We start from the raw sequence: 21,815 nt of genomic DNA on the forward strand, positions 1-21,815 counted from the left end.
GCACTGTTGAAGATTTAAACCAGTGGTCACCATCCATTAAGGCTTGTGGCTCCTTCCCGAAAAAGCAGCGTTTATTCGGGGGCCCCTTGTTAGATCTTAGATGAGTTGTGACGGTTCAACCCAAGACTGATTTCCCCTCCACACTTCTGTGATGGACCGAAGATGTAACATTAGCCCTTATTAAGAGAAAAAAAAAAGAAGAAGATCAAAACAATGAATGTTAACGTGCTCAGCAAAACTTTGTGTTTTCTTCTTTCCAACCCCCTCAGATTGATCTTGTGACCTTTGGAGGGGGTCTGACCCCTAGGTTGAGAACCACGGCGCTAAATTACCAAACCGCATCTTAAGTGGTTAAAAACCAGCTGCACCTTGACCGGCTAAAATGCTGCCGCACCATTTTGTCAGGTATAACTAGGATGACACCCAAGAGAGTGCAGACCTCCACCAAGGCCAATGGCAAACAACATACACCAGACTTCAGAGGGGGGGGGGTTTAAAAAAAAATTCAAATTCAAAAAGGTAGGACCCGGATGAGCCAGGCTGCAGGAGGTAGTTGTTACAATATGACCTGTTAGCTCCAGTTATTAGGCGGATGTCTGAGAAGGAAGTAATACGACTTTTTCTTCTTTTTCTTTTTCCATTTAGGGGTGAGATGTTCCCACAGAGTGATGGAAGGTTTTCGAAGCTTACATTTCTCAGGTCTTTTGCATTGCTTGGGGAATTTCATTTTTTTCATGTATAAAATGGCGGGACCGCTGATCTTGGAAAAAGAAATGCATCAGGCCAAAATATATCTCCATAAGACTGTATTACTGTTACTACTGCTGGCTTTACTGCGTCTAAGCTTTTCTTTGAGAATACACCTTTTTGAAAAGCTACTATTTATCATGAAAAGGCTAGCCGGGCATGTTTGCCCTCTCTCGCAGATTTTTTTTCCCGCTAAAATGTTTGCTACTGTTGGAGGAACAGCAAACACCGTTTTCACCTTTCGGAGAAACAGTTTACGTGGCAGTTCACTAACAGCGGCTCAATTAGTCTGTGATGAAGCGTTGAGTGAACACGTTCAAGTTTGAATGTTGTTACGAATGTTTGTCCAGAGGCCATTTTGATTAGAGCAGCTGTATTAACTAAAGTGGAAGCTGTCGGGTGAAGTAATTACAGTATGTGGCAACACTTTGGCCACATTTTTATGGTTTCCTGTTCACTTTTCCCTCATAAATAACTAAAAGTAAAACATTACTGCGTATAAAATTTGTCTTTACAGTATGTCATTGTTAAAGTGACTACAGTTTGCATTATACATTTGTTCATCATTAGCATCATCATCACCTTTGTGGACGTTCAGTCCTCCTCGCTTGGTGGCCATTGCAGTTGCCCATTGTATTGTTATCTATTTGCCGATTATGACTGAAACATACTTGATAGTAAACTGCAAGCAACGCTCGGTGGGTTGGTGTTTAATTGCAAATAAAGTATGAAGTGGTCAAAGCAAATCGAGAGTGTTGGCACTGTCGGTTTTTAAATTTCATGCACACATTATCTGCACAGTTTTATTTCACAGACACGAATAAAGGTTTCATTTACATAAAGTGAAAAGTGCAGCTGGAGCCTTGAGAGTGCACATAATGATGAGAACAATCTCAATCATATTTACCCTGGTAATAATATCTAATACTGTCTAACGCATTTTATATAGACTGATGTGATTCGACAAATTCATGTATTTTCCTAAATCTCAAATGCATCCCATATTGGCATTCTTCTTCTCCATTTTGGGATTGTTATTGTTGAAAAACCTGCATCCAAGCGTGAAAATCTAAATGTCAGCAGGCCGAGCTTAGTCACTCCAGCATATTCATATTCACTGAAACATATACAGTGAGTCCCAGAACATAAGTCAAAGTTTTCCACTGAGGATTTAGTGCATTATTTTTTTTCTGCTAGAGTTGTTGCGTAACAGTTCGTCTTACCAAGGCACCCATTAGGCTAATTGAGGCCTCTTGATTAAAAGAGAAAACCCTTGCCTGCAGCATCCTCTGTTTCGAGGATGGTGGCTGTGTGTGTGTGTGTGTGTTTAGCCTTTCGACAAGGACACTTTCCTAGAGATTCGCAGTTGTATTTTGTGGTTATTTGATGTGAAAGCATCAGGATTGAGGTGTGTATCAGCGAGTATTGTTAACAGAGGCAGATGCTGCTGATACCGTAGGTGTTGTCAAGCTCAAGCTTTCGTCTTGTTGAGTGTCATCGTGCTATTGTTAGATTTTTCAACCACCTGACAACCACACACACGCACACACACACACACACACACACACACACACACACACACAGACACTGGCAGAAACACACTTTACACTAATTTTTCAAAGCATGTTGTATTTACATTCACAAGAGCTTAGAATTGATAGTAATCATGACATGTTTTCATAAGAGGCTGTTTCTGCGGCTGCTTCAGTACACGAGCCAAAAGTTAAAATTTTGAATAAAGTTGTAATTTATTATTCATTGTTTACATGGTATCAATTATTTATTTCAGCCCAGTGAGATATATGATTGATTGAAAATGTTAGATTCATTCCAGTCCAGCAGAATGTATTTTGTTGTATTGGATAATGTTTGAAGATGACAAGGAAACGGTGCCTTGAAAAATGTTTTGTGCTGCTGCTATTTTTGGCAGAGTTGTTTTGAATTGCAGAGGGGTGTCGACTTTAGTGCTTTTTGGTCACTATTTTTGATTCATTTAAAAATTTTCAAAAACAAGCTTCTCCGGTCAGTCTTCACATTCACTGCGTGTAAATTGTGCACCGTGTGACAGAGACATTCTTACACCAAGCTGCCCTTCGCTGCAGCTACAGGCTCCGGTTGGCCACTAATTGGCTGTGTGCAGTTGCGACAGTTTTCTCCTTGAGACCTGCAGAGCGACCTTCTGATATATTTCAGGAATGTGATTGCTGTCTACAAGGAAAAGCCATCTTTTATTTCTTGCTGTCCACTTTAATGTAAATGATCGCTCATATGGTTAAAATGTTAAAGTCAGTGCTTTCACTTAAAAGGAACACTGACGATCATTCTTGTCCTCATGAGGAGCACTACTTCACATATGTAAATAGTTGTAGGATGTCTCCTGTGGTTCTGGAGGGAGCTTTCCAAAGTTTGAGAAAAACAAAATAGCCCTGATGACAGGATAAAAGATGTAGTTGCATTATGGGAAATGTAGGATCCAGCATGTCTTGAGCTTGATCCATACCGCTGCTTTGATTTCGACTATTCTCTTTCAAGTCTGTCTCTTGAGAGTCCTCCAAAAATACGGAAGTGCAACACTAAATAACTGGAATATCCCTTTAAGTATCTGCCAAGCTAGAGGTTGAAAATAAGCCTTTTGATCCACCTAATGGTTTAGAAGGCTGGTATTTATTGCTTTTGTATTAAGCCAGAAAGGGCCATTTCTCTTGAAAATCAGACCATATTTTGTTGCATCTTGGCTGCTTTGTATATTTTCATTACGTATGCAGTCATAAAAACTTTAAATTTAGGAAAAATTTACAGTTTTGGCCTCCCTGCCTCAGCAGTGTTTGCTGTTAGAGAATATATACTAAATCAGTATCAATATCAAGTTGCAAGCTGATGGAAGCTGATGGAAAGTTCTGTAGCTTTTAAAATATATGATAAAACCTTAAGTAGCAGCCTGGAAGAACTTTAAAAAAAAAAAAGATCCATGTTGCACATTATTTGTTGCATATTTACTTTCTTCATTTAGTTGAAAATGTGTTCGCTGAATTATTTAATATTTAGCATCACATTTTACAGCTTCTCAAATTCTCCATGCCTCCTTTGTACTCCTGAATAATAATTTACTGTTGAAATCTAAAAGCCAAACCTGAAGCTCTAAATCTGCTGCATGGATAAAAATATGAGATGTTTTTTTTTTGCTCGTGTGGTCCATTAGTTTCTCGGGTCAATACCTCACATCTTACTGAGTGAGCACTTAGTACAATAAAGTGTATAATGTAATGAGAACGTATTATGAGCCGTGAATAGAAAACTGACAGCTGGAAACTTCATGCTCTTCCCCTCACGGCGCTTCACTACTTAAATGAGAATGTTGAAAAGTTAAAAGAGTATTTTATGGAAAATAATATAGTCAGTATATCAGAGCCGATTAGTATGAGGAGCTCCGATCAATTTTAATTTCACTGGTAGGAATTAATGATGTATCCTTTTTAAATGATACATATAGATCACGCAGGTTAATCATCACAAAGTGTATATTTGTATTCAGTTGTCCTTTGGTTCTTATGGATATAAATCCTTTTCCAAAAATTGGAAAAGTTTAATAGATAACATTGTAACATGGTAAACTTTTTTAGTTTGTCAGAATCTATTACAGCTTTTAAAAACAGGTGTAAAAACCTATTATTCATTAAAGTGGAAAGAGGTGGGATCTGCATGTCACAACTTTCATTAGTCTTTAGGACCAATAAGGAAATAAGTTTTATTAACTGTTGGTGTTTTTATCCTGTGTCATGCTTCAGTTTAAGGCATAACATTGTTTGTATTGCGTATTTTTTTTATTTCATTGTATATTTTTTGCTTCTGAATGTCCACGTCTCTTATTGGACTTAAAACAAGTGTGTTTTCTGTGGGTTGTTTGACAGAATAAAACCAAACCAAATATAATGCAAGAATACTGGACACAGCAGCTCTCTAAAAGGGCTGTAAAGTCTGTAAAAAGAAAGCAAGAAACACTCGTATTTCAATTTATTTTCTGAAAAATTATTTATTTCCAGAGTAAAATAAAAGATATGTTGCCATACAAAAAGTGTAAGAAAAGGGACAATGTCAAAACCGTAACTGCAGAGAGATCAGTAGAGTAGCAGGTCGTATGTGCCGAGTCGCGTTAAAGAGTTCTTCAAACACAGGTCCCGGAATAAATTCAGCGTTCTTCACTTTGTTTGACCATTCATACACAGCCTCCTCTAGCGTTCCTGTTACCTTTATCCCAAATATTAAAGGCCTAGCTTGAAGACACAGATTGTGTTTTTTCCCCCCAGTAATGCAACATACTACTCTCATTGCTATGAATTGTCCCAAATCTTTTGTGACATCAGACACACACATCTCTTGTATATAATTTATATTTTACCTTTCAAACACAATCTAAGGAAACATTCTGGGCCTAATGAAATAAATATATTACTCCTAATCTTTTTTACTTGAATGTCAAAACACATAAAAATATTACTCTTGATTTTCATCTTTGCTTTCTCACTAGGTGCAAAAGTCAAAAGAAAATATAATTAACATTCTTAACTGAATAATCCCTTATTAAGACATATTAGGCTGAATAAATTCTGCAGATGTAAAAAACAAACATGGAAAATGAAACAAACTGCTATAATGAAAAACAAACTTGTAGTCTGACACAAGACTAGTAAAGAACATGGACGCATCGGATATGAATTGCACATTTGCACCTATGAGACAAGACTTCATAGTCTAGTCTAAGGAGTATCAAAAACAGTGCCTATGATCCAGCAAGAGAACAAGAAACTGAACAGTGCATGATGACATGCAAACACTATCTTGTTTAAAGTCATGAAACTGGATTTTCTGACAGTTAAAACATCTAACAGGCCACTATAATAACCCAGTCAGAGTGTTTCTGTTCTCTTTTTATACGGAACCTATCTGCATCGTACTAAAATGCATTAACCGATGAACTATTAGTGTGTAAACACTTGGCAACTTTTAAATATGAATAACTGAAGAGCCATCCCAACTTTCAAATCTCATTTGGGAGAGTGACAGGCAGAGCACACAGTGCACTGACTGAAAGGAAACTGTCATATCCCACACAGATCACTGGGATCCTGACAGACCTAAAAACAATATGGCAACTATAGTTGTAGTAGCATCATGTCCACTCACTAATAATCAACTAGGACTCAGCCAGACAGTACTGCAGAGGTCTTCTACCACCAAGTCAACACAGGAATCACCGGCAACACTGGACAACACCTCGCTGATTAATGTAAACGACTAAAAATGGACCCTTTCGAAAGTTTACCGAGGACATGGAGCCAAGTGGAGTGCAGCGTCTCCTATGACCTGGAGGGCCCGTTAAATAGATCGCCTTTATCAAAAACAATTTTGTTTCATCCTTTCAAGAAAAGTAGAATAAAATCATAAAATATTCCTTTGAGAGAATATGAATGTCCACATTGTCCTTTTCTTGATTTACAAACTATAAAACTGACTCCATATTTTCACAAAACTCATGGTCCTCTAGGTTATATATAAACTTCGTCCGGTCGACTAGTTTGGGGCCGTCCGTGAGAGAGGGGTAAAACTCAGTCGGAGTCATGTGGCACTCGTGGCCTTTGATGTACTTCTTGTAGTTCCTGCGTAAGCAATACCATGTGGTGGTGTAGAGGAGGAAGGCGACGCCCTTCAGGATGATGGCAAGGCTCACATACAGATGCCTGTAGGCTATGTTGTCATACAGCAGGCAAGCGCCCCTGTCGCCACAGTCTGAACTCCAGAAAAGGCAAGTAGAGTCGATCCCAGCACCGAAGATCAGAGGAGGAGGGATGAATCCTGTAAAACAGCGCCCACAAAATCATTCTCCTTCCATATCATAACTTTATGTGCATTCTGGGTTAATGCTAATTCACCTCTTCCCCCCCTTTTACTGATTTTTTTCCCTCCTTTCTTTTCATTATTTTATTACTGTACCCGGACACAGTATACTTGTGCCAACAGCCTCGGTAAATCACTTCTCAAATTTAAAACCACTACTCACTCGCCAGACCCGATCTCAAGACTTTTTAACTCTAGCAACCTCTCAGGTAAACGCTGTACTTGGGAAGACTGTCTCCCACTACTTTGCACCTTATAAACGGAATCAATTATAGAGGATTTCAAGACTTGAATGTCTCATCTCACTGGCCCATTTTAAACTCTTAACTTTGCATCTATTTAGTGATGTCTGTGATTATCACTGATGCTGTATTTGCTTTCGTTATGTCTGGCTATTTTTGTTTTATTTTCTTTCTGCTGTATGTGTGTGTTCTCTTGAGAACTGAGATCTTGATCTCAATGAGACTACCTGATTAAATAAAGGTTACATAACTGCTCTACATTTACACGCAGAATAATTTGCGTACCAGCACTTCTGAAGCTCACTATCATATTATTTCTCTCTCTGTCTATATCTATAACTGGCTGCTGGCAGTAGCTTCTCATTCACCATACAGTCATAAGAGTGATGCACAAAAAATAGCTTGGAAAAGAGGAGCAATAGCGGAAGAGTTATAGGGCCTGTCCTAATACCAACATAAACACAAAAAAGTGTATGACATGTTGGATTTAGCATGAATATTATTATTATTCAAGCTCAAACACTACACAATTATGGCAGAACCTCCATTATATTACATCAGAAATCTATTCTTCAAGATATCTTATATCAGACATTGTCGACATAAATATTAAATACAATATTCTTTTGTCAGTGATTAAAGAAAAAAAAAATTCTTTACCAAAACATTTCCCAAACACAGAAATCTTTCAAAATAATATCACGCTATGTCTTTTATGTGCAGTATGCCTACGTGCTTCTTGATAACTGGATTTTGACTTTTCTTACTTCCATTTCTCCTCCCACCTCCATCTGTTTTTCCACTGTCATCAGCTGTAATGCTGTATAGTTTTCCCCAGTTTATCTGTGCTGTGTGTGGAAATAAGTAAAACCAATAAAGCATCTGAGGTTGATTGAGCCACCTATGCGCGTGAGGGATGAGATTATCTGAGCGTGGGCCAGTGAGGTCTGGTAAAACCTCCACAAACTGTGGCGGATGCTGCAAGCGTGTAAGCGTGAGACAGATCCAGTCTATCGAAAAATTAATGTTTTATCTGATAAAAGCTGTTGAACAATTCTTACCAAGGAGTCGTAACAAAAGAAACAACACTCCAAGCGCGTACGATTTCAGTTCAGGGCTCACGGTCCTTCAAGAGAAGCAGACAGAATAAATCACTGTGTTTTATTTTCAAAATAGATTCTGTGACTGATCAAACCTGTTCAGGTATTCTTCCCAAACGCTGTATTCTCATACTTTTAAATCCACAAAACGTACCTGATTAGGATGATAACAGAGGGAGTCTGGGCCATGGCTCCGACCAGGCTGCAGGCACAGATCACACACAGGAAGATGAGGAAAGCCTCCTGGCAGCCCGGCGTCGGACATTTCCCCGGAACCGCTGTGGCCAATTCGTTTTCAGCGGATACACAGGAACATCCTGTCAGGTTCTGTAAATGAAATTACAGGGAGCACGTTACATCTGATGGCACACCATTTTCAAATTCGGACGAAAGCCCGGGATCGCCACATTGGAACTAAATGATCTGCACTTTAAAAAGAATAACATTCATGCTAAAACTCCTGCGGTGAGACAGCAGTGACGGTGAGATTTTACGCTGCTGAGCTGAGTGCAATCCTCTCTGCATGTGATTCGAATATAGAGGACATCAATCTGCAGTCTTCATCTGATCTCAGAACAGCAACAGTACAACTTGATTGCCCGGCAAAGGGCTAGCTAGTGACAGAATTCAGAAAAACTGGGACTTTTTTGACTTTGAACATTAAATTAAAAAAAAGCACGTAGAACATTTTTAATGAGTTCAAAGAAAAATTTGCATCATCTGTGATTAAAATGTTAGTTTTCCTGCAGTACAATGGGGTAGATAACTATCCCCTGCAGAGATTGTGATTCCATTTACTCTCACTGATCACACAGCAATCGTAGGGGAAAGACCTGAGAGTTAGTCGACGTGGTCCGAGCGCTTCCTGTTCGGGTGCAGCCGGCGAAGCAGGCGGACAGGTAGGTGACACCGTTGGAGCCGCACACGGGGCTGATGGAGGAGGTGAAGCAGTTGCAGTGACTGATGCACTGAGCTTCTGGTTTCTCGCCCACCTGCAGCGTCCTGAACGGAGACACAGAAAAACCTGAGCATCCTTTCCCACGGTAAGTACCAACTATATCTGTACAAGGCACATACAAAATCATAGAAGCACTCTCGCTCCTTTATCAGTGATACTACGGGTCTCTGGTTCTCCTCTAACATCTCCATGGAAACTGCACTGCACAGCTGCACCTGCTCTGGAGCAGGTTGGGTTCAGGCTATCAAAATCGAAAAGTAGTAAAAGCCTAAAGTCACTATTTCTACAAGACAAGTATCAAGTATTTTACTGGGGCTAAAGAAGAAACCTTGGACTCGCGCAGATGAAAAAAATTAATCCTCTTTCGGTGGATCCATGAAAACCTCCTCCTAACACAACGGTACAGAGAAATGTTTGCGTTTTTCCAATGAAAAGATCAGCAAAAAAATAAAAGGAAACGACAACAGCTGTATGGATCAGTAACAGCTCCTGACGTTTTCTATGTAACACTCACAGTGGATTTGCTTGTACACACCATGAATTGAGGAATAATGTATACATGTTTGTAAAATGTGTCCTTCATAATATCGTTACTGTGTAAAGGATCAGTGATTCCCCCCTTTTCTCCCCTCTCTCTTCTTTTCTATCCTCCCTCTTATAGCTCAGGCTTATGATGTGTGATGCTATGATACTGTTGTTTGGGCATTGTACAAAATACAAAATATAATTATTTTACAAACTGTCGAGTCTTGACTTCTTCTTTCAGCAGAAATGTACTGATTGAAATCATAATTGTGCGAGGTTTTTTTAGTTATTGTATGGCTCGTTGTTTCTTTATACTAAGTATCATTACGGTAAAACGTAGGCATTGTACCAGCACTGATATATTGTGTTTCTGATCCATTATTATTCTTGTGTATTTGTATTTTATTTCCTTTTTTGGACTTTCTAAAAATCTCACGTTATTCTACTTTAATTGATTTTATTTTCCTTTTTTATTTTGCTTTTAAATGTTGCTCTAATCTATTTCTTCTGCTTATGTAAATATTCTGTACCAATAAATTTGCTTTGCCTAATATTAAAAACTTTAAAATGATTCCCAGCTCTAGACAGCAGTCGGCTACAATGAATTAACTGACAGTGATCAAATGAGGGTGATATAATGGATGTCTCTGTATATAAAACAGCAGCACGGAGTAACAGTTGACCAGTTAATTAATCTAATTAAACGTCCAGTCTGTTGCATTCATATTCAGTCTGTGCAGCACTCAGGAACACAAGGCCAAGTTCAAAAATCTTTTCATAGACTCTGTGACATGACGCAAAGTAGTCTGGACAAGCCCACCGTGCCCCAGTGACCGTCAGGGGTAAGAATTTTTATTTACACATCTAGAATCTCAATAAAGTCCTCTAACCTTGGCAGCAGTGTTAATTTTCATTGCTATACTGTTGTTAAATGCTCATATAGACTAATTACAATAACTGGGTCCTTATGATAGGACACAAATGTTAACAATGCATTTTCATTTCACAACTTAAGGCAATAAAGCACACACTGCCAGGTGCAATAATAAGAATACTCTGTTCCTGATCTGCTGAAGTTTCATGTGGTTGGTTAATTGTTACAATGCCAGCTTTCTCATGAAAATGGATTCAGCTACGTTTTGAACCCGGAGAACTCTGTGATTATGTTGAACTTCATGTGAGCAGCTCAACATGCCCTAGTCACTTTATAGCGCTCCAACCCAGTGGTTCACATCCTTTTCTCCCCTTTCCTCTTCTGTTAATCATCTCAAAAAAGCCTAAAATCTCCTGCCTTAACCTGTATTCAGCATTAAATACACACAGCTGCCATATATTCAGGTTCTCTCTTACTCATTGCCATATGTGACCGTCACTCCGGCGACGGGGCCTGTGTCACAGCCCAGGAACAGGAAGGAGACGTAGCAGGCAGTGGATATCAGGTTGACCAACATGGCCATGCGGATAGCTCCCAGCGCCGACAGGTTCAGCTTCTTCACCAGCAGACCGCCCATGAAGATCCCCAGACATGCACAAGGAATAGCCGTCATACCTTGAAAAGAAAATGACCCAGAACTGGTTTATTGTGCTGGATATACTAGAGTGCGTGGCCATGCGTGTGTGAGCTTGTGCACGTTTGCTCTGAATGCAGACCTAACAGCTGGTTTGCTGAGGTGGTGGTGAGGTTGAACTGCTGCTCGAGGTACTTCCCCAGAAAGGCTGCAAAGCCGGCCACAACAGCGATCTCCATACAGGCTGCCAGGATGATGCAGGTGAACACTGGGTTGGACAGGAGGTGCTTGGTCACCTTGGGGATCACTAGCCATAAAGAAATAAGGAAGACCATTACTATCCTAGGATACTGGTTAGCAGGACAGACAGGATTCTCTTGTTGCCTCTACCTGTACCTGCTATGATCTCAGATGATTAAATTTGTCCAGCAATCAAGTGAAATCTCAATGGACAAAATGGAGGGTTCTAAAACCTTTTTCTTTTTTTCTACAGTTGTGCACAACAAAACACATTTGAGCTAATTCCAATGACTAAAAACTCGTTTAGGTTCATGAAGTAGCTTATGTAACAGCAAATTTTCATTACGTTGAGTGCTTCTACTTTTAAAACAAGCAGCTGCAGTGGTGGAACAAATTGCAACTAAGTACATTTAGTCAAGTACAAGTACTTTTAAAGTACTTCACTTGAGTACTTCCCTTCGATACCACTTTATAATTTTACTCTAATAGATTTCAGAAGGAAATCTTGTACTTTTTTAATCCACTACATACTATAGTTACTTTGCAGATAATGATTTTACACACAAAGCATGTGACAAGTGTATAAAAAATGCCATTTTATAGCTCAAACTATCCAACATGATGAAAAAAGAAAAATAATAGTTGAAATTATCTCAATCTGCAGCAGCTACAAAATTAAAATGCTGCTTACTTACTACAGTAGTATAATGTATAAAAATTTAACTCCGGCAAGGAAAACTACGCAAAATGTGTGAGTAAATTTTGCCGATAGCATTTTCGTAGTTTTGTTTAAGTTACATGCTTGATTCAGAATTGTTACCTGTAATAGAGTATTTTTACATTTTGGTATCACAACTGTTACGTAATTAAAGGAGCTGAATACTTTTTCCTCTTAAATTAATCAATATATCAAATTTATTCTAACTTTGAACGTGACTGTTCCTCACATAAAAACACTGCAGCACTACACTGGATCTTGCACGCTCACCCCTGAGTTGCTGACAGCAGGTGGGGCTGTTGGCAGGCTCGTGGTTTTGGACAACCCCATTGCTGGGCTTTGGAGTCTCATAGTCTGGATTCAGAGAGGGAGGGAGCATAACCTGCTCGCTGTCTGCCCCTTCCTCTCTCTCCCTGGTCGGCAGCGACTGAGGGAAGCCAAACATCAAGACGGCAGAGCCAAAGAGTAAGGCACCGCACAGGAGGAAGCCTGCCCACCAGGCCCCGATCCACCGCGGGTCATCTGGAGTGATGCTCAGCTTACCTGTGGAGAGGCACCGCAGAAGTCAATAAACCACATGCACGGTAAAAAAAACAAAACAAAAACAAAACACAGGAAATAACGCCACACTGGAGCAATATTAAACTCACTGGTGTCAATGAAGATAACGTCCACGTAGAATTTAGTGCAGAGGGAGCCAAGGATGAAGCCACAGGCAGGCCCAAACACCAGCGTAGAAAAGAGAATCCCTGCACAGAAAAGACAAACAAATACCAACTTTAATGTTTGGCCTGGTCTAACTTCAGTCATCGGGCACTTTCAGCAATAGGTTTTTAGTGACAAAAACAAGTAGAGTAGTTCTGTTAGAACAGCCATGGATATTGTACTTTAGGCCACCAACCAAAATCATTGGCCTTAAGTAAATGCATCCTGGACGATAATTTGAGACACCACCAAAAAAAACAGATATATAAGGGGATCATTTGTACCATGTGTGACCACAAGCAGCATGAAAATGTCCTCATGCCGGGAGATTTCAACAAATAGTGTCAACTTTTGCATACATATTGCTGATGATTTGTGATGCTCGTTGTGTTTAATAATCATTGTCATTATTAGTGGGACAAAGACAAATTTCCTGCACTGGCTGGACAAGTTTTATTCTAGTTTAAAAGCTCACAAATGCCTTAAAAATCAACATTTTATTAAGAATGCAGAGCAAAGGAACCATTTTATAAATGTATCAACATCAAGGAAGGTCAGGTGATTCCGTGTTTGCAAGTTTCTAACTTGTAAGTCTTGCTTGCTTTAATGTGGCTTTTTCTTGAAGGTGCAGGGGGAAGCAAGACAGCAAACAGGGAAACATTTTGGCTGTCATGAAAGATCAATTCAGCTACTTAAAACCACAAGGCAAGTGCAGCAGTGGTGGCAGCACACGCCATGACTCTGCTTGTTATGATCACATGGCTAAGCCTTCTCATCCCCGCCCGGTAACACAATGAACAAACAGATACAAACACACACGTAAGGGAGACACCTGACAACAACAAAAAACAGTTGTTTTGTTTCCCAATCTACTCTGGTGGGCAGCTGGGGATAAAAATGCGGAGCTTGATCCACAATCCTCGTTAGAGCGCCGCCAGCGCCGTGAGAGTCTGGCACTGTGACTCAGACTGCAGGCGGATAATGAAGACTCAAAGCTCAATTTGGAAGACAAATTTCCCCCTGTCTGTATGTCCTGTGATCTGTGGTATTATTAGACTGCAGCACGGAGTGTTGGACTGTATCTTGGCATGCTTAGATCTTGTTCTAAGTTGGAAAACTCACAAGAACGGGAATGCTAGCTTGAAATCACCATCAAAATAAAATGAAATTATCTCTGCTCATGCTGCTTCCTCCTCCCGCTTTGCAGCATTAGTAGCTTCCTTTTTTTTTCTTTTTTTTTTACTGGCTGCAGATCGATCTGAACATTGCTGCTATCAGCACGGCGTCTCCAATAAGACGTAGTTCGAATGCCAGGAGCAGGCACTTAATGAACAAGCGTGGAAACTGTGACTAAGCTCTGTATGTCTCTGCAAGTGCTGAGAGTGAATGCACAGTCTGCTTCCTGCCTTGACCACCCACATAGGAAGGGAGTCAACACATTCACATAATTGTAGCCCCATTCACATCATAGTTTATTCTTCACATAAAAGAAATGGCTCACAGCCTTGTTAGGTGCGGCTCAGTACCTATAAATTGGCATGAACAGGCTCATTTAGGCAAAGCAAGGCGTGAAACAAAAGAAAAGGGGCTTTCATAGTGGGATGGAAACATAATGCTGTTTTTTCACACAACCGAAACCTCTTTGCGGTTAACAGTCAAAGCACGGAAATGAACAAATATACAGATGTGTGTCCATGAAGTGTCAGAGCACGACAGGTTTCCTCCTGCTAGCTTCTCAGTTTTTGTAATATGTAAAGGAGGTAGGTAGCAGACTAGTGCTAATTTGCTCTGCTCACAGTCAAAATACAAGACCGCCAAATGTGAAGTTAGAGTTAAAAAAAAAAAAAAAAAAAAAAAAAAATCAAACTGGAACAACAGCAATTAGCCATATCTATCATACACAGACAGAGGGATTCACACCCAAAAACACACACAGACAACAATCAAAGGAGTGGTTGTGGCTCATCAGGGAGTGTTTACTGGACAACAGTGAAAACAAGTAACTTAACAGCACTTACATGTAGGAAGGCTGCAGTCGATCTGTGACTAGAAAATTTGCCTGCGGTGTCGCAAATGAGGCCTGTGCACTCTCTGTTTTGAGCGTTTCCTTAGAAACTGAGTTTTGACTCTTCATAACAACAACATCACAACTGCTCTCACCACAGGAAACCTCAAAGAGGAAATTCAGTTAGTGAAATCATATTCCAGGAGATGACGCCTCAGAAGTCCACGACCACCGAGGGGATAAATGTTTCCACTGAGATCTGTGCCCTCCCCAGGTTGTGTTAAGAAACGCTGCGTCCTTGATGATAACATTGTGCCACAGCACGAGACTCGCATGTGGAAAAGATCAGTAATCTGAGAAGGATCTTGCCTCCCCATCAATCTGCTGCATCTGAACAAGAAAGGAGGGGCGTGCGATTTTGAATTTGGTGATAATGTCCTCGTGAAGGATTAAATAAAATATTTTTGATAGCTTTCTTTTTTTTTTTTTTTGTCTCAAGGTCACAGCCGGCAGAGGAAAAGCATGCAGCAAAGCTGAGTCTTTTACAGTGGGATTAAGCTGGCACGAACATGACCTGGATCTTGTAGTCAAAACACAAGCAAAGTATCAAGTCCAGCACTGCCTCAGTATGGTTTCCCTCGTTTTTTCCCCTCCATCAACGAGAACCTAATCTACTTAATGTGAGATGCTAAATATAAAAACTATTTCTTTTAAGTTCCTACATGGAAAGACAGAAAATACCAGATCTCAAATATCACAAACATTCTGTCCAAATGGAAGAATTAATTTTACCAGTTTGACTTAAGGGAACGGTTGAACATTTTGGGAAATACTTTTCATTGTATTTCACAGAGCCAGTCGCAAAGATCGATATGATTAGCCTAGCTTAGCATTAAAAACTGGAAGCAGAGGGAAACAGTCTTTATGCTAAGCTAAACAAATTGCCACCCAAGTTTAGACGTTAAAGCACAGTCCAAAAATTGGGGAAATATACTTATTCGCCTTTTTTTTCCCTTTTTTTTGCTGAGAGTTAGATAAGAAGATCGATACCACTCTCATCTCATTACGGTAAATATGAAGCTACAGCTAGCCGCTGGTTAGCTTAGCTTAGTTTAGCTTAGCTTAGTACAAGGACTGTAACCAGGGGGAGACAGTTAGCCTGGCTTTATCCAAAGGTATCTGAATCCAACCAACAGAACCTCTCGAGCTCACTGATTAACGCTATATCTCGTTTGTTTGTACAGGTTTAACAAATGAGATATAACATGTTAATCAGTGAGCATTAGAGGTCCTGGTGGGTGAATTTTGTTACCTTGGACAGACACCTATTTTTTTTCCATTTCCATTCTTTATGCTATCATGCCATTATGTTTTAGATATATTCTTCTATGTGCAGACAAGCTTCTGTGTACGGGAGCAGAGCAGAGCAAATGTCACGTGACCATAAATCTGAGCTGATTTGGTCTGCTTCATGTGAAGGATTCCCCTGGGCACATATTGTCAAGCTTGGATACTTTTACAACAAACTTCTCTTTCCCCATCAACCTTGGTGCTTCCTCCTACTCTCATTCCAATTCACTAGCTCTGACTGTGACTGAAGATCTTCGCTCTCAGTTCAAAAATAAAAAAGGAAACTGTGCCTGTACAGGCTGTAACGGGACATATTTCATGTTTTTAATGACAGGATTAAACGGAGAAAAAACAGAAACCCTACGTTAAGCACATTAAATCTCCATGAAGGACAATACACGACCACAGCCGTGGGTAATCTTTGTAATACACTACTTTTCAAAACTGCCTCTAAATCCCTTTCCCCTTCCAGCAGTCCTGTTACGAGATAAGTACAAAACAAACTAATTTGTTCATGTTGTACTTTGCCTGAGCCTTTTAGTATCCTGTGAATTATACTCTCAGGGGAGCATGTCAGATCTAATTCAATAACAAAGCTCGGCTCTAGTGTTTTTGTCTCCTTCTAATTTGTTTAGAGACCATGAGGCTTGTCCTTTTCCGGATACTAATTAACCCACAGATGCATCCCATAACCTACACGCTACATTTGGAAAGTTAACTTGATATAAATGTTGAATATACATGTGCTCACACATTTCCTTTTTTGTATCTTGCGCAAAGTGTAGATCACGATCAGCATTTCAAATGTAGTGCTTGTGGTTTGGCAAAAGTGGAAATCATCATGCTACTAATCTTCACACTTGGACAGCATTTCCACACACGGTACAAGCACCTGCATCTTACAGACGTGTAATGGTTGAGCCAAAACACCATGCAAGGATTAAGACATAACAGAAAAGATAATAAGAGTGACAGGCTGGGCTGCACTCTTCATAAAACCACCCCTGAGATTAACGTGGAGCTAGGTGAAACCAAGCGAGAGGCCGTTTTAATGCCGCTCGACACGGATACAAGGTCCTCCACAAAGCTGACGGGCTTTTAAAAAGCCCCCAGTCGCAAAGGTTTGTTTCTTTAGACAATCCAAGCCAAGCGTTTGAGATTACAAACAAACACAGCACAAGGCTAAACAGAAAAGCTCATGGCAATCGAAATGTTAGAGGCATTACGGCTGCACCATTCTCAGTTCATTTCCTGCTCTCACTGTACAACGGGAATTCCTTCTCCTCCTCCATTAATCCTGCTCAAGTTGGCTCAGTAATCCCCGAAGCTAAATAAGAGCAGAGGGCCACTGCGATGTGGAAGGCCAAACAACAGCTTGTGCCACTTTCACGTGGGGCCAGACTGAAACTGAGAGTGAGTTAAATGATTACTAAAGATAAAGCCAAGAGCCAGTGTCTCCACCTTTCACCTCAGGTCCCTCGACATGACTTCATGTCAGAAGGTCAATCGAGAGCAGGGAAAAAAAGAGCTTTGGGACAGAGGAACTGCATAAAGCCGGCACAAGATTTTTAAAAGTAACTATAATGTTTTAGGACTATGAGATTTATAGAGCTTTCAAACCAAAGGCCTCTCTTCCTCCCCTGCTGTACATCAGATCCTAACATCCTCTGTGTACAAGTGTAAAGACATTTTTAAGATTGAAGAGATTCAGGAGAAACACTCAAACCAGATGATGTCAGACTGAGAACAGGCTATTTCCTGGATGTCCACTGAACTAGGATGGCATCACTCTCACTGACAGCTTTACAAGAGACACAGACAATAACGACAAGACTTGAACTAAGAAAATACATTCTGGAAGTTGATGAAGTTAATGAAATTAATTCAGGAAGAGCACAAACTTCACGGCTTCTTATCTATGGCTTTGAATGGAAAATGTGTCACGTTTTTATGCTTATAGATCTCCAGAGGAAAAAAATGAAACAGGCTTAGAGAATCTCTTTTCACGATCCTGTCTGGCTGATCAATATTACCGATTAAATCCTGAAAAGACACAGTTTGTCGGGAGTGAAGCTCTGAATGTTTACACGAGTTTTTGCATGAATGCATCACATCTGGCAGATATCCAGTGTCTGGTAAATTTTGAGGAAAGAGGAGATTTTCATGCATGCTATTGCTACTAAGACAAGAACCAGAAGTCGCGTGCCAGTGCTCTTAACGTGTGCAGTGGGTGAACAGCCTGACAGCGTAAAAAGGTGTACAGCGCAAGGATGTGTGTCGAATACAGATTCACATCTAAACAGTGATTTTACGGGTTTCCAGCAATCCGTTTTATTTCTAAATAGTGAAAGTGTCTGTATATATGTTGTTATGACATTGGGAAATGCGACTATTAACCATGGATGGATACGCCGACGTCACTCAGCCTTGCTGCCAATTTGTCCCAGTGGCCTCTCACAATATTGCCTTGAAAAACAGAAAAAGCATTTTCCACATAGACCATCAATATAACAGAGCGTCCGTAAAACCTCTGACACCTCAAAATGCAAACAAGGTCAATTATTGCTTTCTGAGTCATGAATTTTAATACCATGACAGTTTTACACTGTATTTGTTAAACTTGAGCCAAACTGCTGACTACAAGCTAGACAGTGGACATGTGTCTGACAAAATCACTAACATAACATGACAGATAATTACTGCAAGAGGCTAAAGAGCCTCCGTCTCACACATTTCCCTCTCAGGCTTGTCAATGTGAGGCTGTTGGCCGGGCTACTTCCCACAATCCGCTAATCTCATCTCCTGTTTCAGTCCAAACGAGCCACATTGGGGAAGAAATCATCATGTGTCTGCATATCTTCCATGCTAGTGTACTGTAGGTAAGGATCTTTCAAACCACTAAATGTCCAGGATTTGGAGTTCCCTCATCCAATCACAGTGACTGGCCGGTCACCAACTTGAAGCCTCTTTTGGGCAAAAATGGCAGTAATAATATTTAAGTGAATTTATCACACACACGGTCGCCTACACGTGTCATCTTCTTTCACAGTCCCAAAACTGTAAAAAAGACAGAACATAGGGCCCATATCAGTTTTTCACAAGCTGCTGCAATTTTACGCTAGCATTTCATTTTGAAATTGCATTTAGATATTGGGTCTTAGTACGTCATTCCTAAGTAAAACGCTATTCAAGTGAGCCATTACATAATCTCTCCGGTTCTCAAATTACTGCCTGTTAAATCTGCTAATAACGAAGACAGGCTCTGCTAAACATACTGTACCTGCAGAATATTTTCAGCTATGAAACTTGAGATACTCAAAGAGCATTTTATCTGCTCGTCTGCTCTCTGTAAAGTTTTGTCTCTTCCCGTTTCTTTTTTGTACTTTTTTCACTGTCACATCTGATCTCCATCTCAAAGTCATTCGTCTTCAAGCTCTCTGAGGGAAACTGACAAAATTCTTATCTTACATATCTCAGAGAGCATCTATTTGAGGCACCACCTCCCCTTCTATCTTTGGACGATACTACTGACACTCTGATCCTGAGGACTCTCGCTGATTGGCTCCATGACATTTGGTTTACGCCTAAAAATGCGAACCTTTACACAACAACAAAAAAACAAAAAAAAACAAACAAACAAACCCGAAGACAGGAAATGAGCTCATTCAGACATAATAAATCTCTTTACTGAGAACAAATCAGATTTAAAATTGTGTGAAGGTTTAGCAAAATCCAAATGTCAGACAGGATTGGAGTATGACATCAATTTATGCATTTAGCTGTTATGTACAGCCAGCCCCTCTCACGGCGACAGGATTAATCACAAACAGATAAAAGTCATGCAAAAGTCACCTCTAAGGTCAAGTCTATTTTGATGAGGTACAGAGGAGATTAATGGCTACCAAATCTTCAGCGACCCATAAGTAAGTACTAACAGCATTAGACAGCAGCTTTTACCCCAGGAAGTGAAGCCGTAGCCCACCTGAGTGGCTTTTAGTATCAACGTCAACATCCGTTGTCAAGGAACACATTTTCCACACTGAAGGCAGGACGTCCTACTGGGTAATTTAATACATACCTTAAAAATCCTATAGAACAGATATTTGTACCATTGTACATTTAACAAAGCTTCTAAGCCCTATGAAGGACACCATGGATCTCCAAAATGTCAACTTTTAATGACCGAAGAATCAAACAAACAAACAAATAATTTAAAAAAAAAACTTTTGTTTTGCAAAGCGTTCTTTGGTTTATTTTGCTTGAGAGGTTTTTTTCAAACCATACAATTTAAAATCACCAAAAACTGGAGATACATGGATGGAAAGCGATTATTGATGAATCTGCAGATTATTTTCTAAATATATAATTTGTCTATAAAACGCAAGAAAATGAACAGTGAAAACCCCAAAAATATTACGTTTACTATCATATATGACAAAGAAAAGTGAAAAATTTGAGAATTTATGATACTGGAAACAGCAAACATTTGGCATTCTGGTGATGGTTTGTCGGTCAGCTGTAGCCTATAGTAACCCATTTGACTCTACACAGCCATGACCTAAATAACAAGCCAAAGCTTAAAGTAGGTTCTCAACTCACATTCAAATGCCATTACATCAGGATCATCCTACTTTAACTTCCGCTTACGTCCAAACTTATAAAATTGGAACCTGGCCCTCTGCACATGTCCGGCTGTGACGTGACACCAAAACAGTGTCTTAACTCCTTAATTCCACTGGAGCAGGCGAGCGTTGAAAGGGTTTCACTGGGGCCATATGGTTGCTATATAAAAAGTGTACCTAAAGGACACATTTAAAACTATTAGCATTATGACCCTGAGGATGAGCAGTGGGGTTACCGCAGAGCTGCGTCCAGGCTGCAGCCGGCCGACACACCGGTTACTCAGCGGCTCTCTTCCCCTCAACACCCTGTCAACCTAAGCCGAGCTCTGGCTCAATCTAAGCCTCCGAGAGGTCGCGGCCTGAAATGTAAGGTCAACGTCAGGCCTCACTGAAGGCTTCAGTCCCTCATATCAGCAGCCTGTTTTAACAGACTCCTGATACAGGTCTAGACCGCTGATAAGAGATTCTTTTTATGTAGCTCCACAATCAAGTGACTTCCACTGACCTGACTGTACGTGCACTTTGTGTTGTACTACATCGGCTTCTGTAATTCAACACAAAACACTCCATTATTTTACGCAGACGCCTGCATCTTCACCGCCTCACATCCTAATGTCAGACACATGAAGCTTGTTATTACTATAAATACGAAATGGGAAATGGTGCTTGATGTAACATTAAATGCAAGACTACGGCACAAATATGATTTATCCATTCACTACCAATCTTTTCAGGCAGAGGAAAAAACTGTCAAACACAATAAAACACCCTGAAACATTTTTGTAAATGCTAATTCTATTTAGTGTGAGCATGTCAATATTAAAAGTGTAGTATATTATCTGGCCCTTTCACGGATTTAAAAAAAAAAATCATTGTAAATTGAATATCTTTGGGTTTAGACTGTTGGTCAAGACGTTTAAAGACGTCCCATTGTGCTCTGAAAACTATTTTTGACATTATATGGACTAATTGAATAATCTATTATACTATACATACTAACTGTTATATATCAGAGGTAAAAAAAACAAACAAAAACCAAAAACCAAAAAAAAAAAAAAAAAACTGTAAATGCTGACTGAAGATCTGCAGTGCCCAACAGATCTCTGTCCTATTCTATAATTCAGGGGCTGCGACAACCGAGCTGCCACATCCCATGACTCTTTGGATGACAATACAGAGAAAAATCACTTAAGTAAAACACAC

At 40.0% G+C, this 21,815-nt stretch overlaps 1 protein-coding gene across 1 annotated transcript in view; it reads right to left on the reverse strand.

The window, feature by feature from the left end:
* Window positions 1-4,788: 4,788 nt before the first annotated feature.
* The window catches only part of slco3a1 (solute carrier organic anion transporter family, member 3A1), a 36,867-nt gene continuing 19,840 nt past the window's right edge, over window positions 4,789-21,815 (reverse strand). Inside the window, exons 3-10 of the mRNA XM_040133180.1 lie at window positions 12,581-12,679; window positions 12,201-12,473; window positions 11,115-11,279; window positions 10,815-11,013; window positions 8,815-8,983; window positions 8,136-8,308; window positions 7,943-8,007; window positions 4,789-6,597 (exon numbers count right to left, since the gene is read on the reverse strand). Of these exons, the coding sequence (XP_039989114.1) occupies window positions 6,245-6,597; window positions 7,943-8,007; window positions 8,136-8,308; window positions 8,815-8,983; window positions 10,815-11,013; window positions 11,115-11,279; window positions 12,201-12,473; window positions 12,581-12,679 (1,496 nt within the window). The 3' untranslated portion in view covers window positions 4,789-6,244. The remainder of the gene's footprint in view (window positions 6,598-7,942; window positions 8,008-8,135; window positions 8,309-8,814; window positions 8,984-10,814; window positions 11,014-11,114; window positions 11,280-12,200; window positions 12,474-12,580; window positions 12,680-21,815) is intronic.

This window comes from Xiphias gladius, chromosome 8 (assembly GCF_016859285.1).
Source record: "Xiphias gladius isolate SHS-SW01 ecotype Sanya breed wild chromosome 8, ASM1685928v1, whole genome shotgun sequence".
Classification (NCBI taxonomy): domain Eukaryota; kingdom Metazoa; phylum Chordata; class Actinopteri; order Istiophoriformes; family Xiphiidae; genus Xiphias; species Xiphias gladius.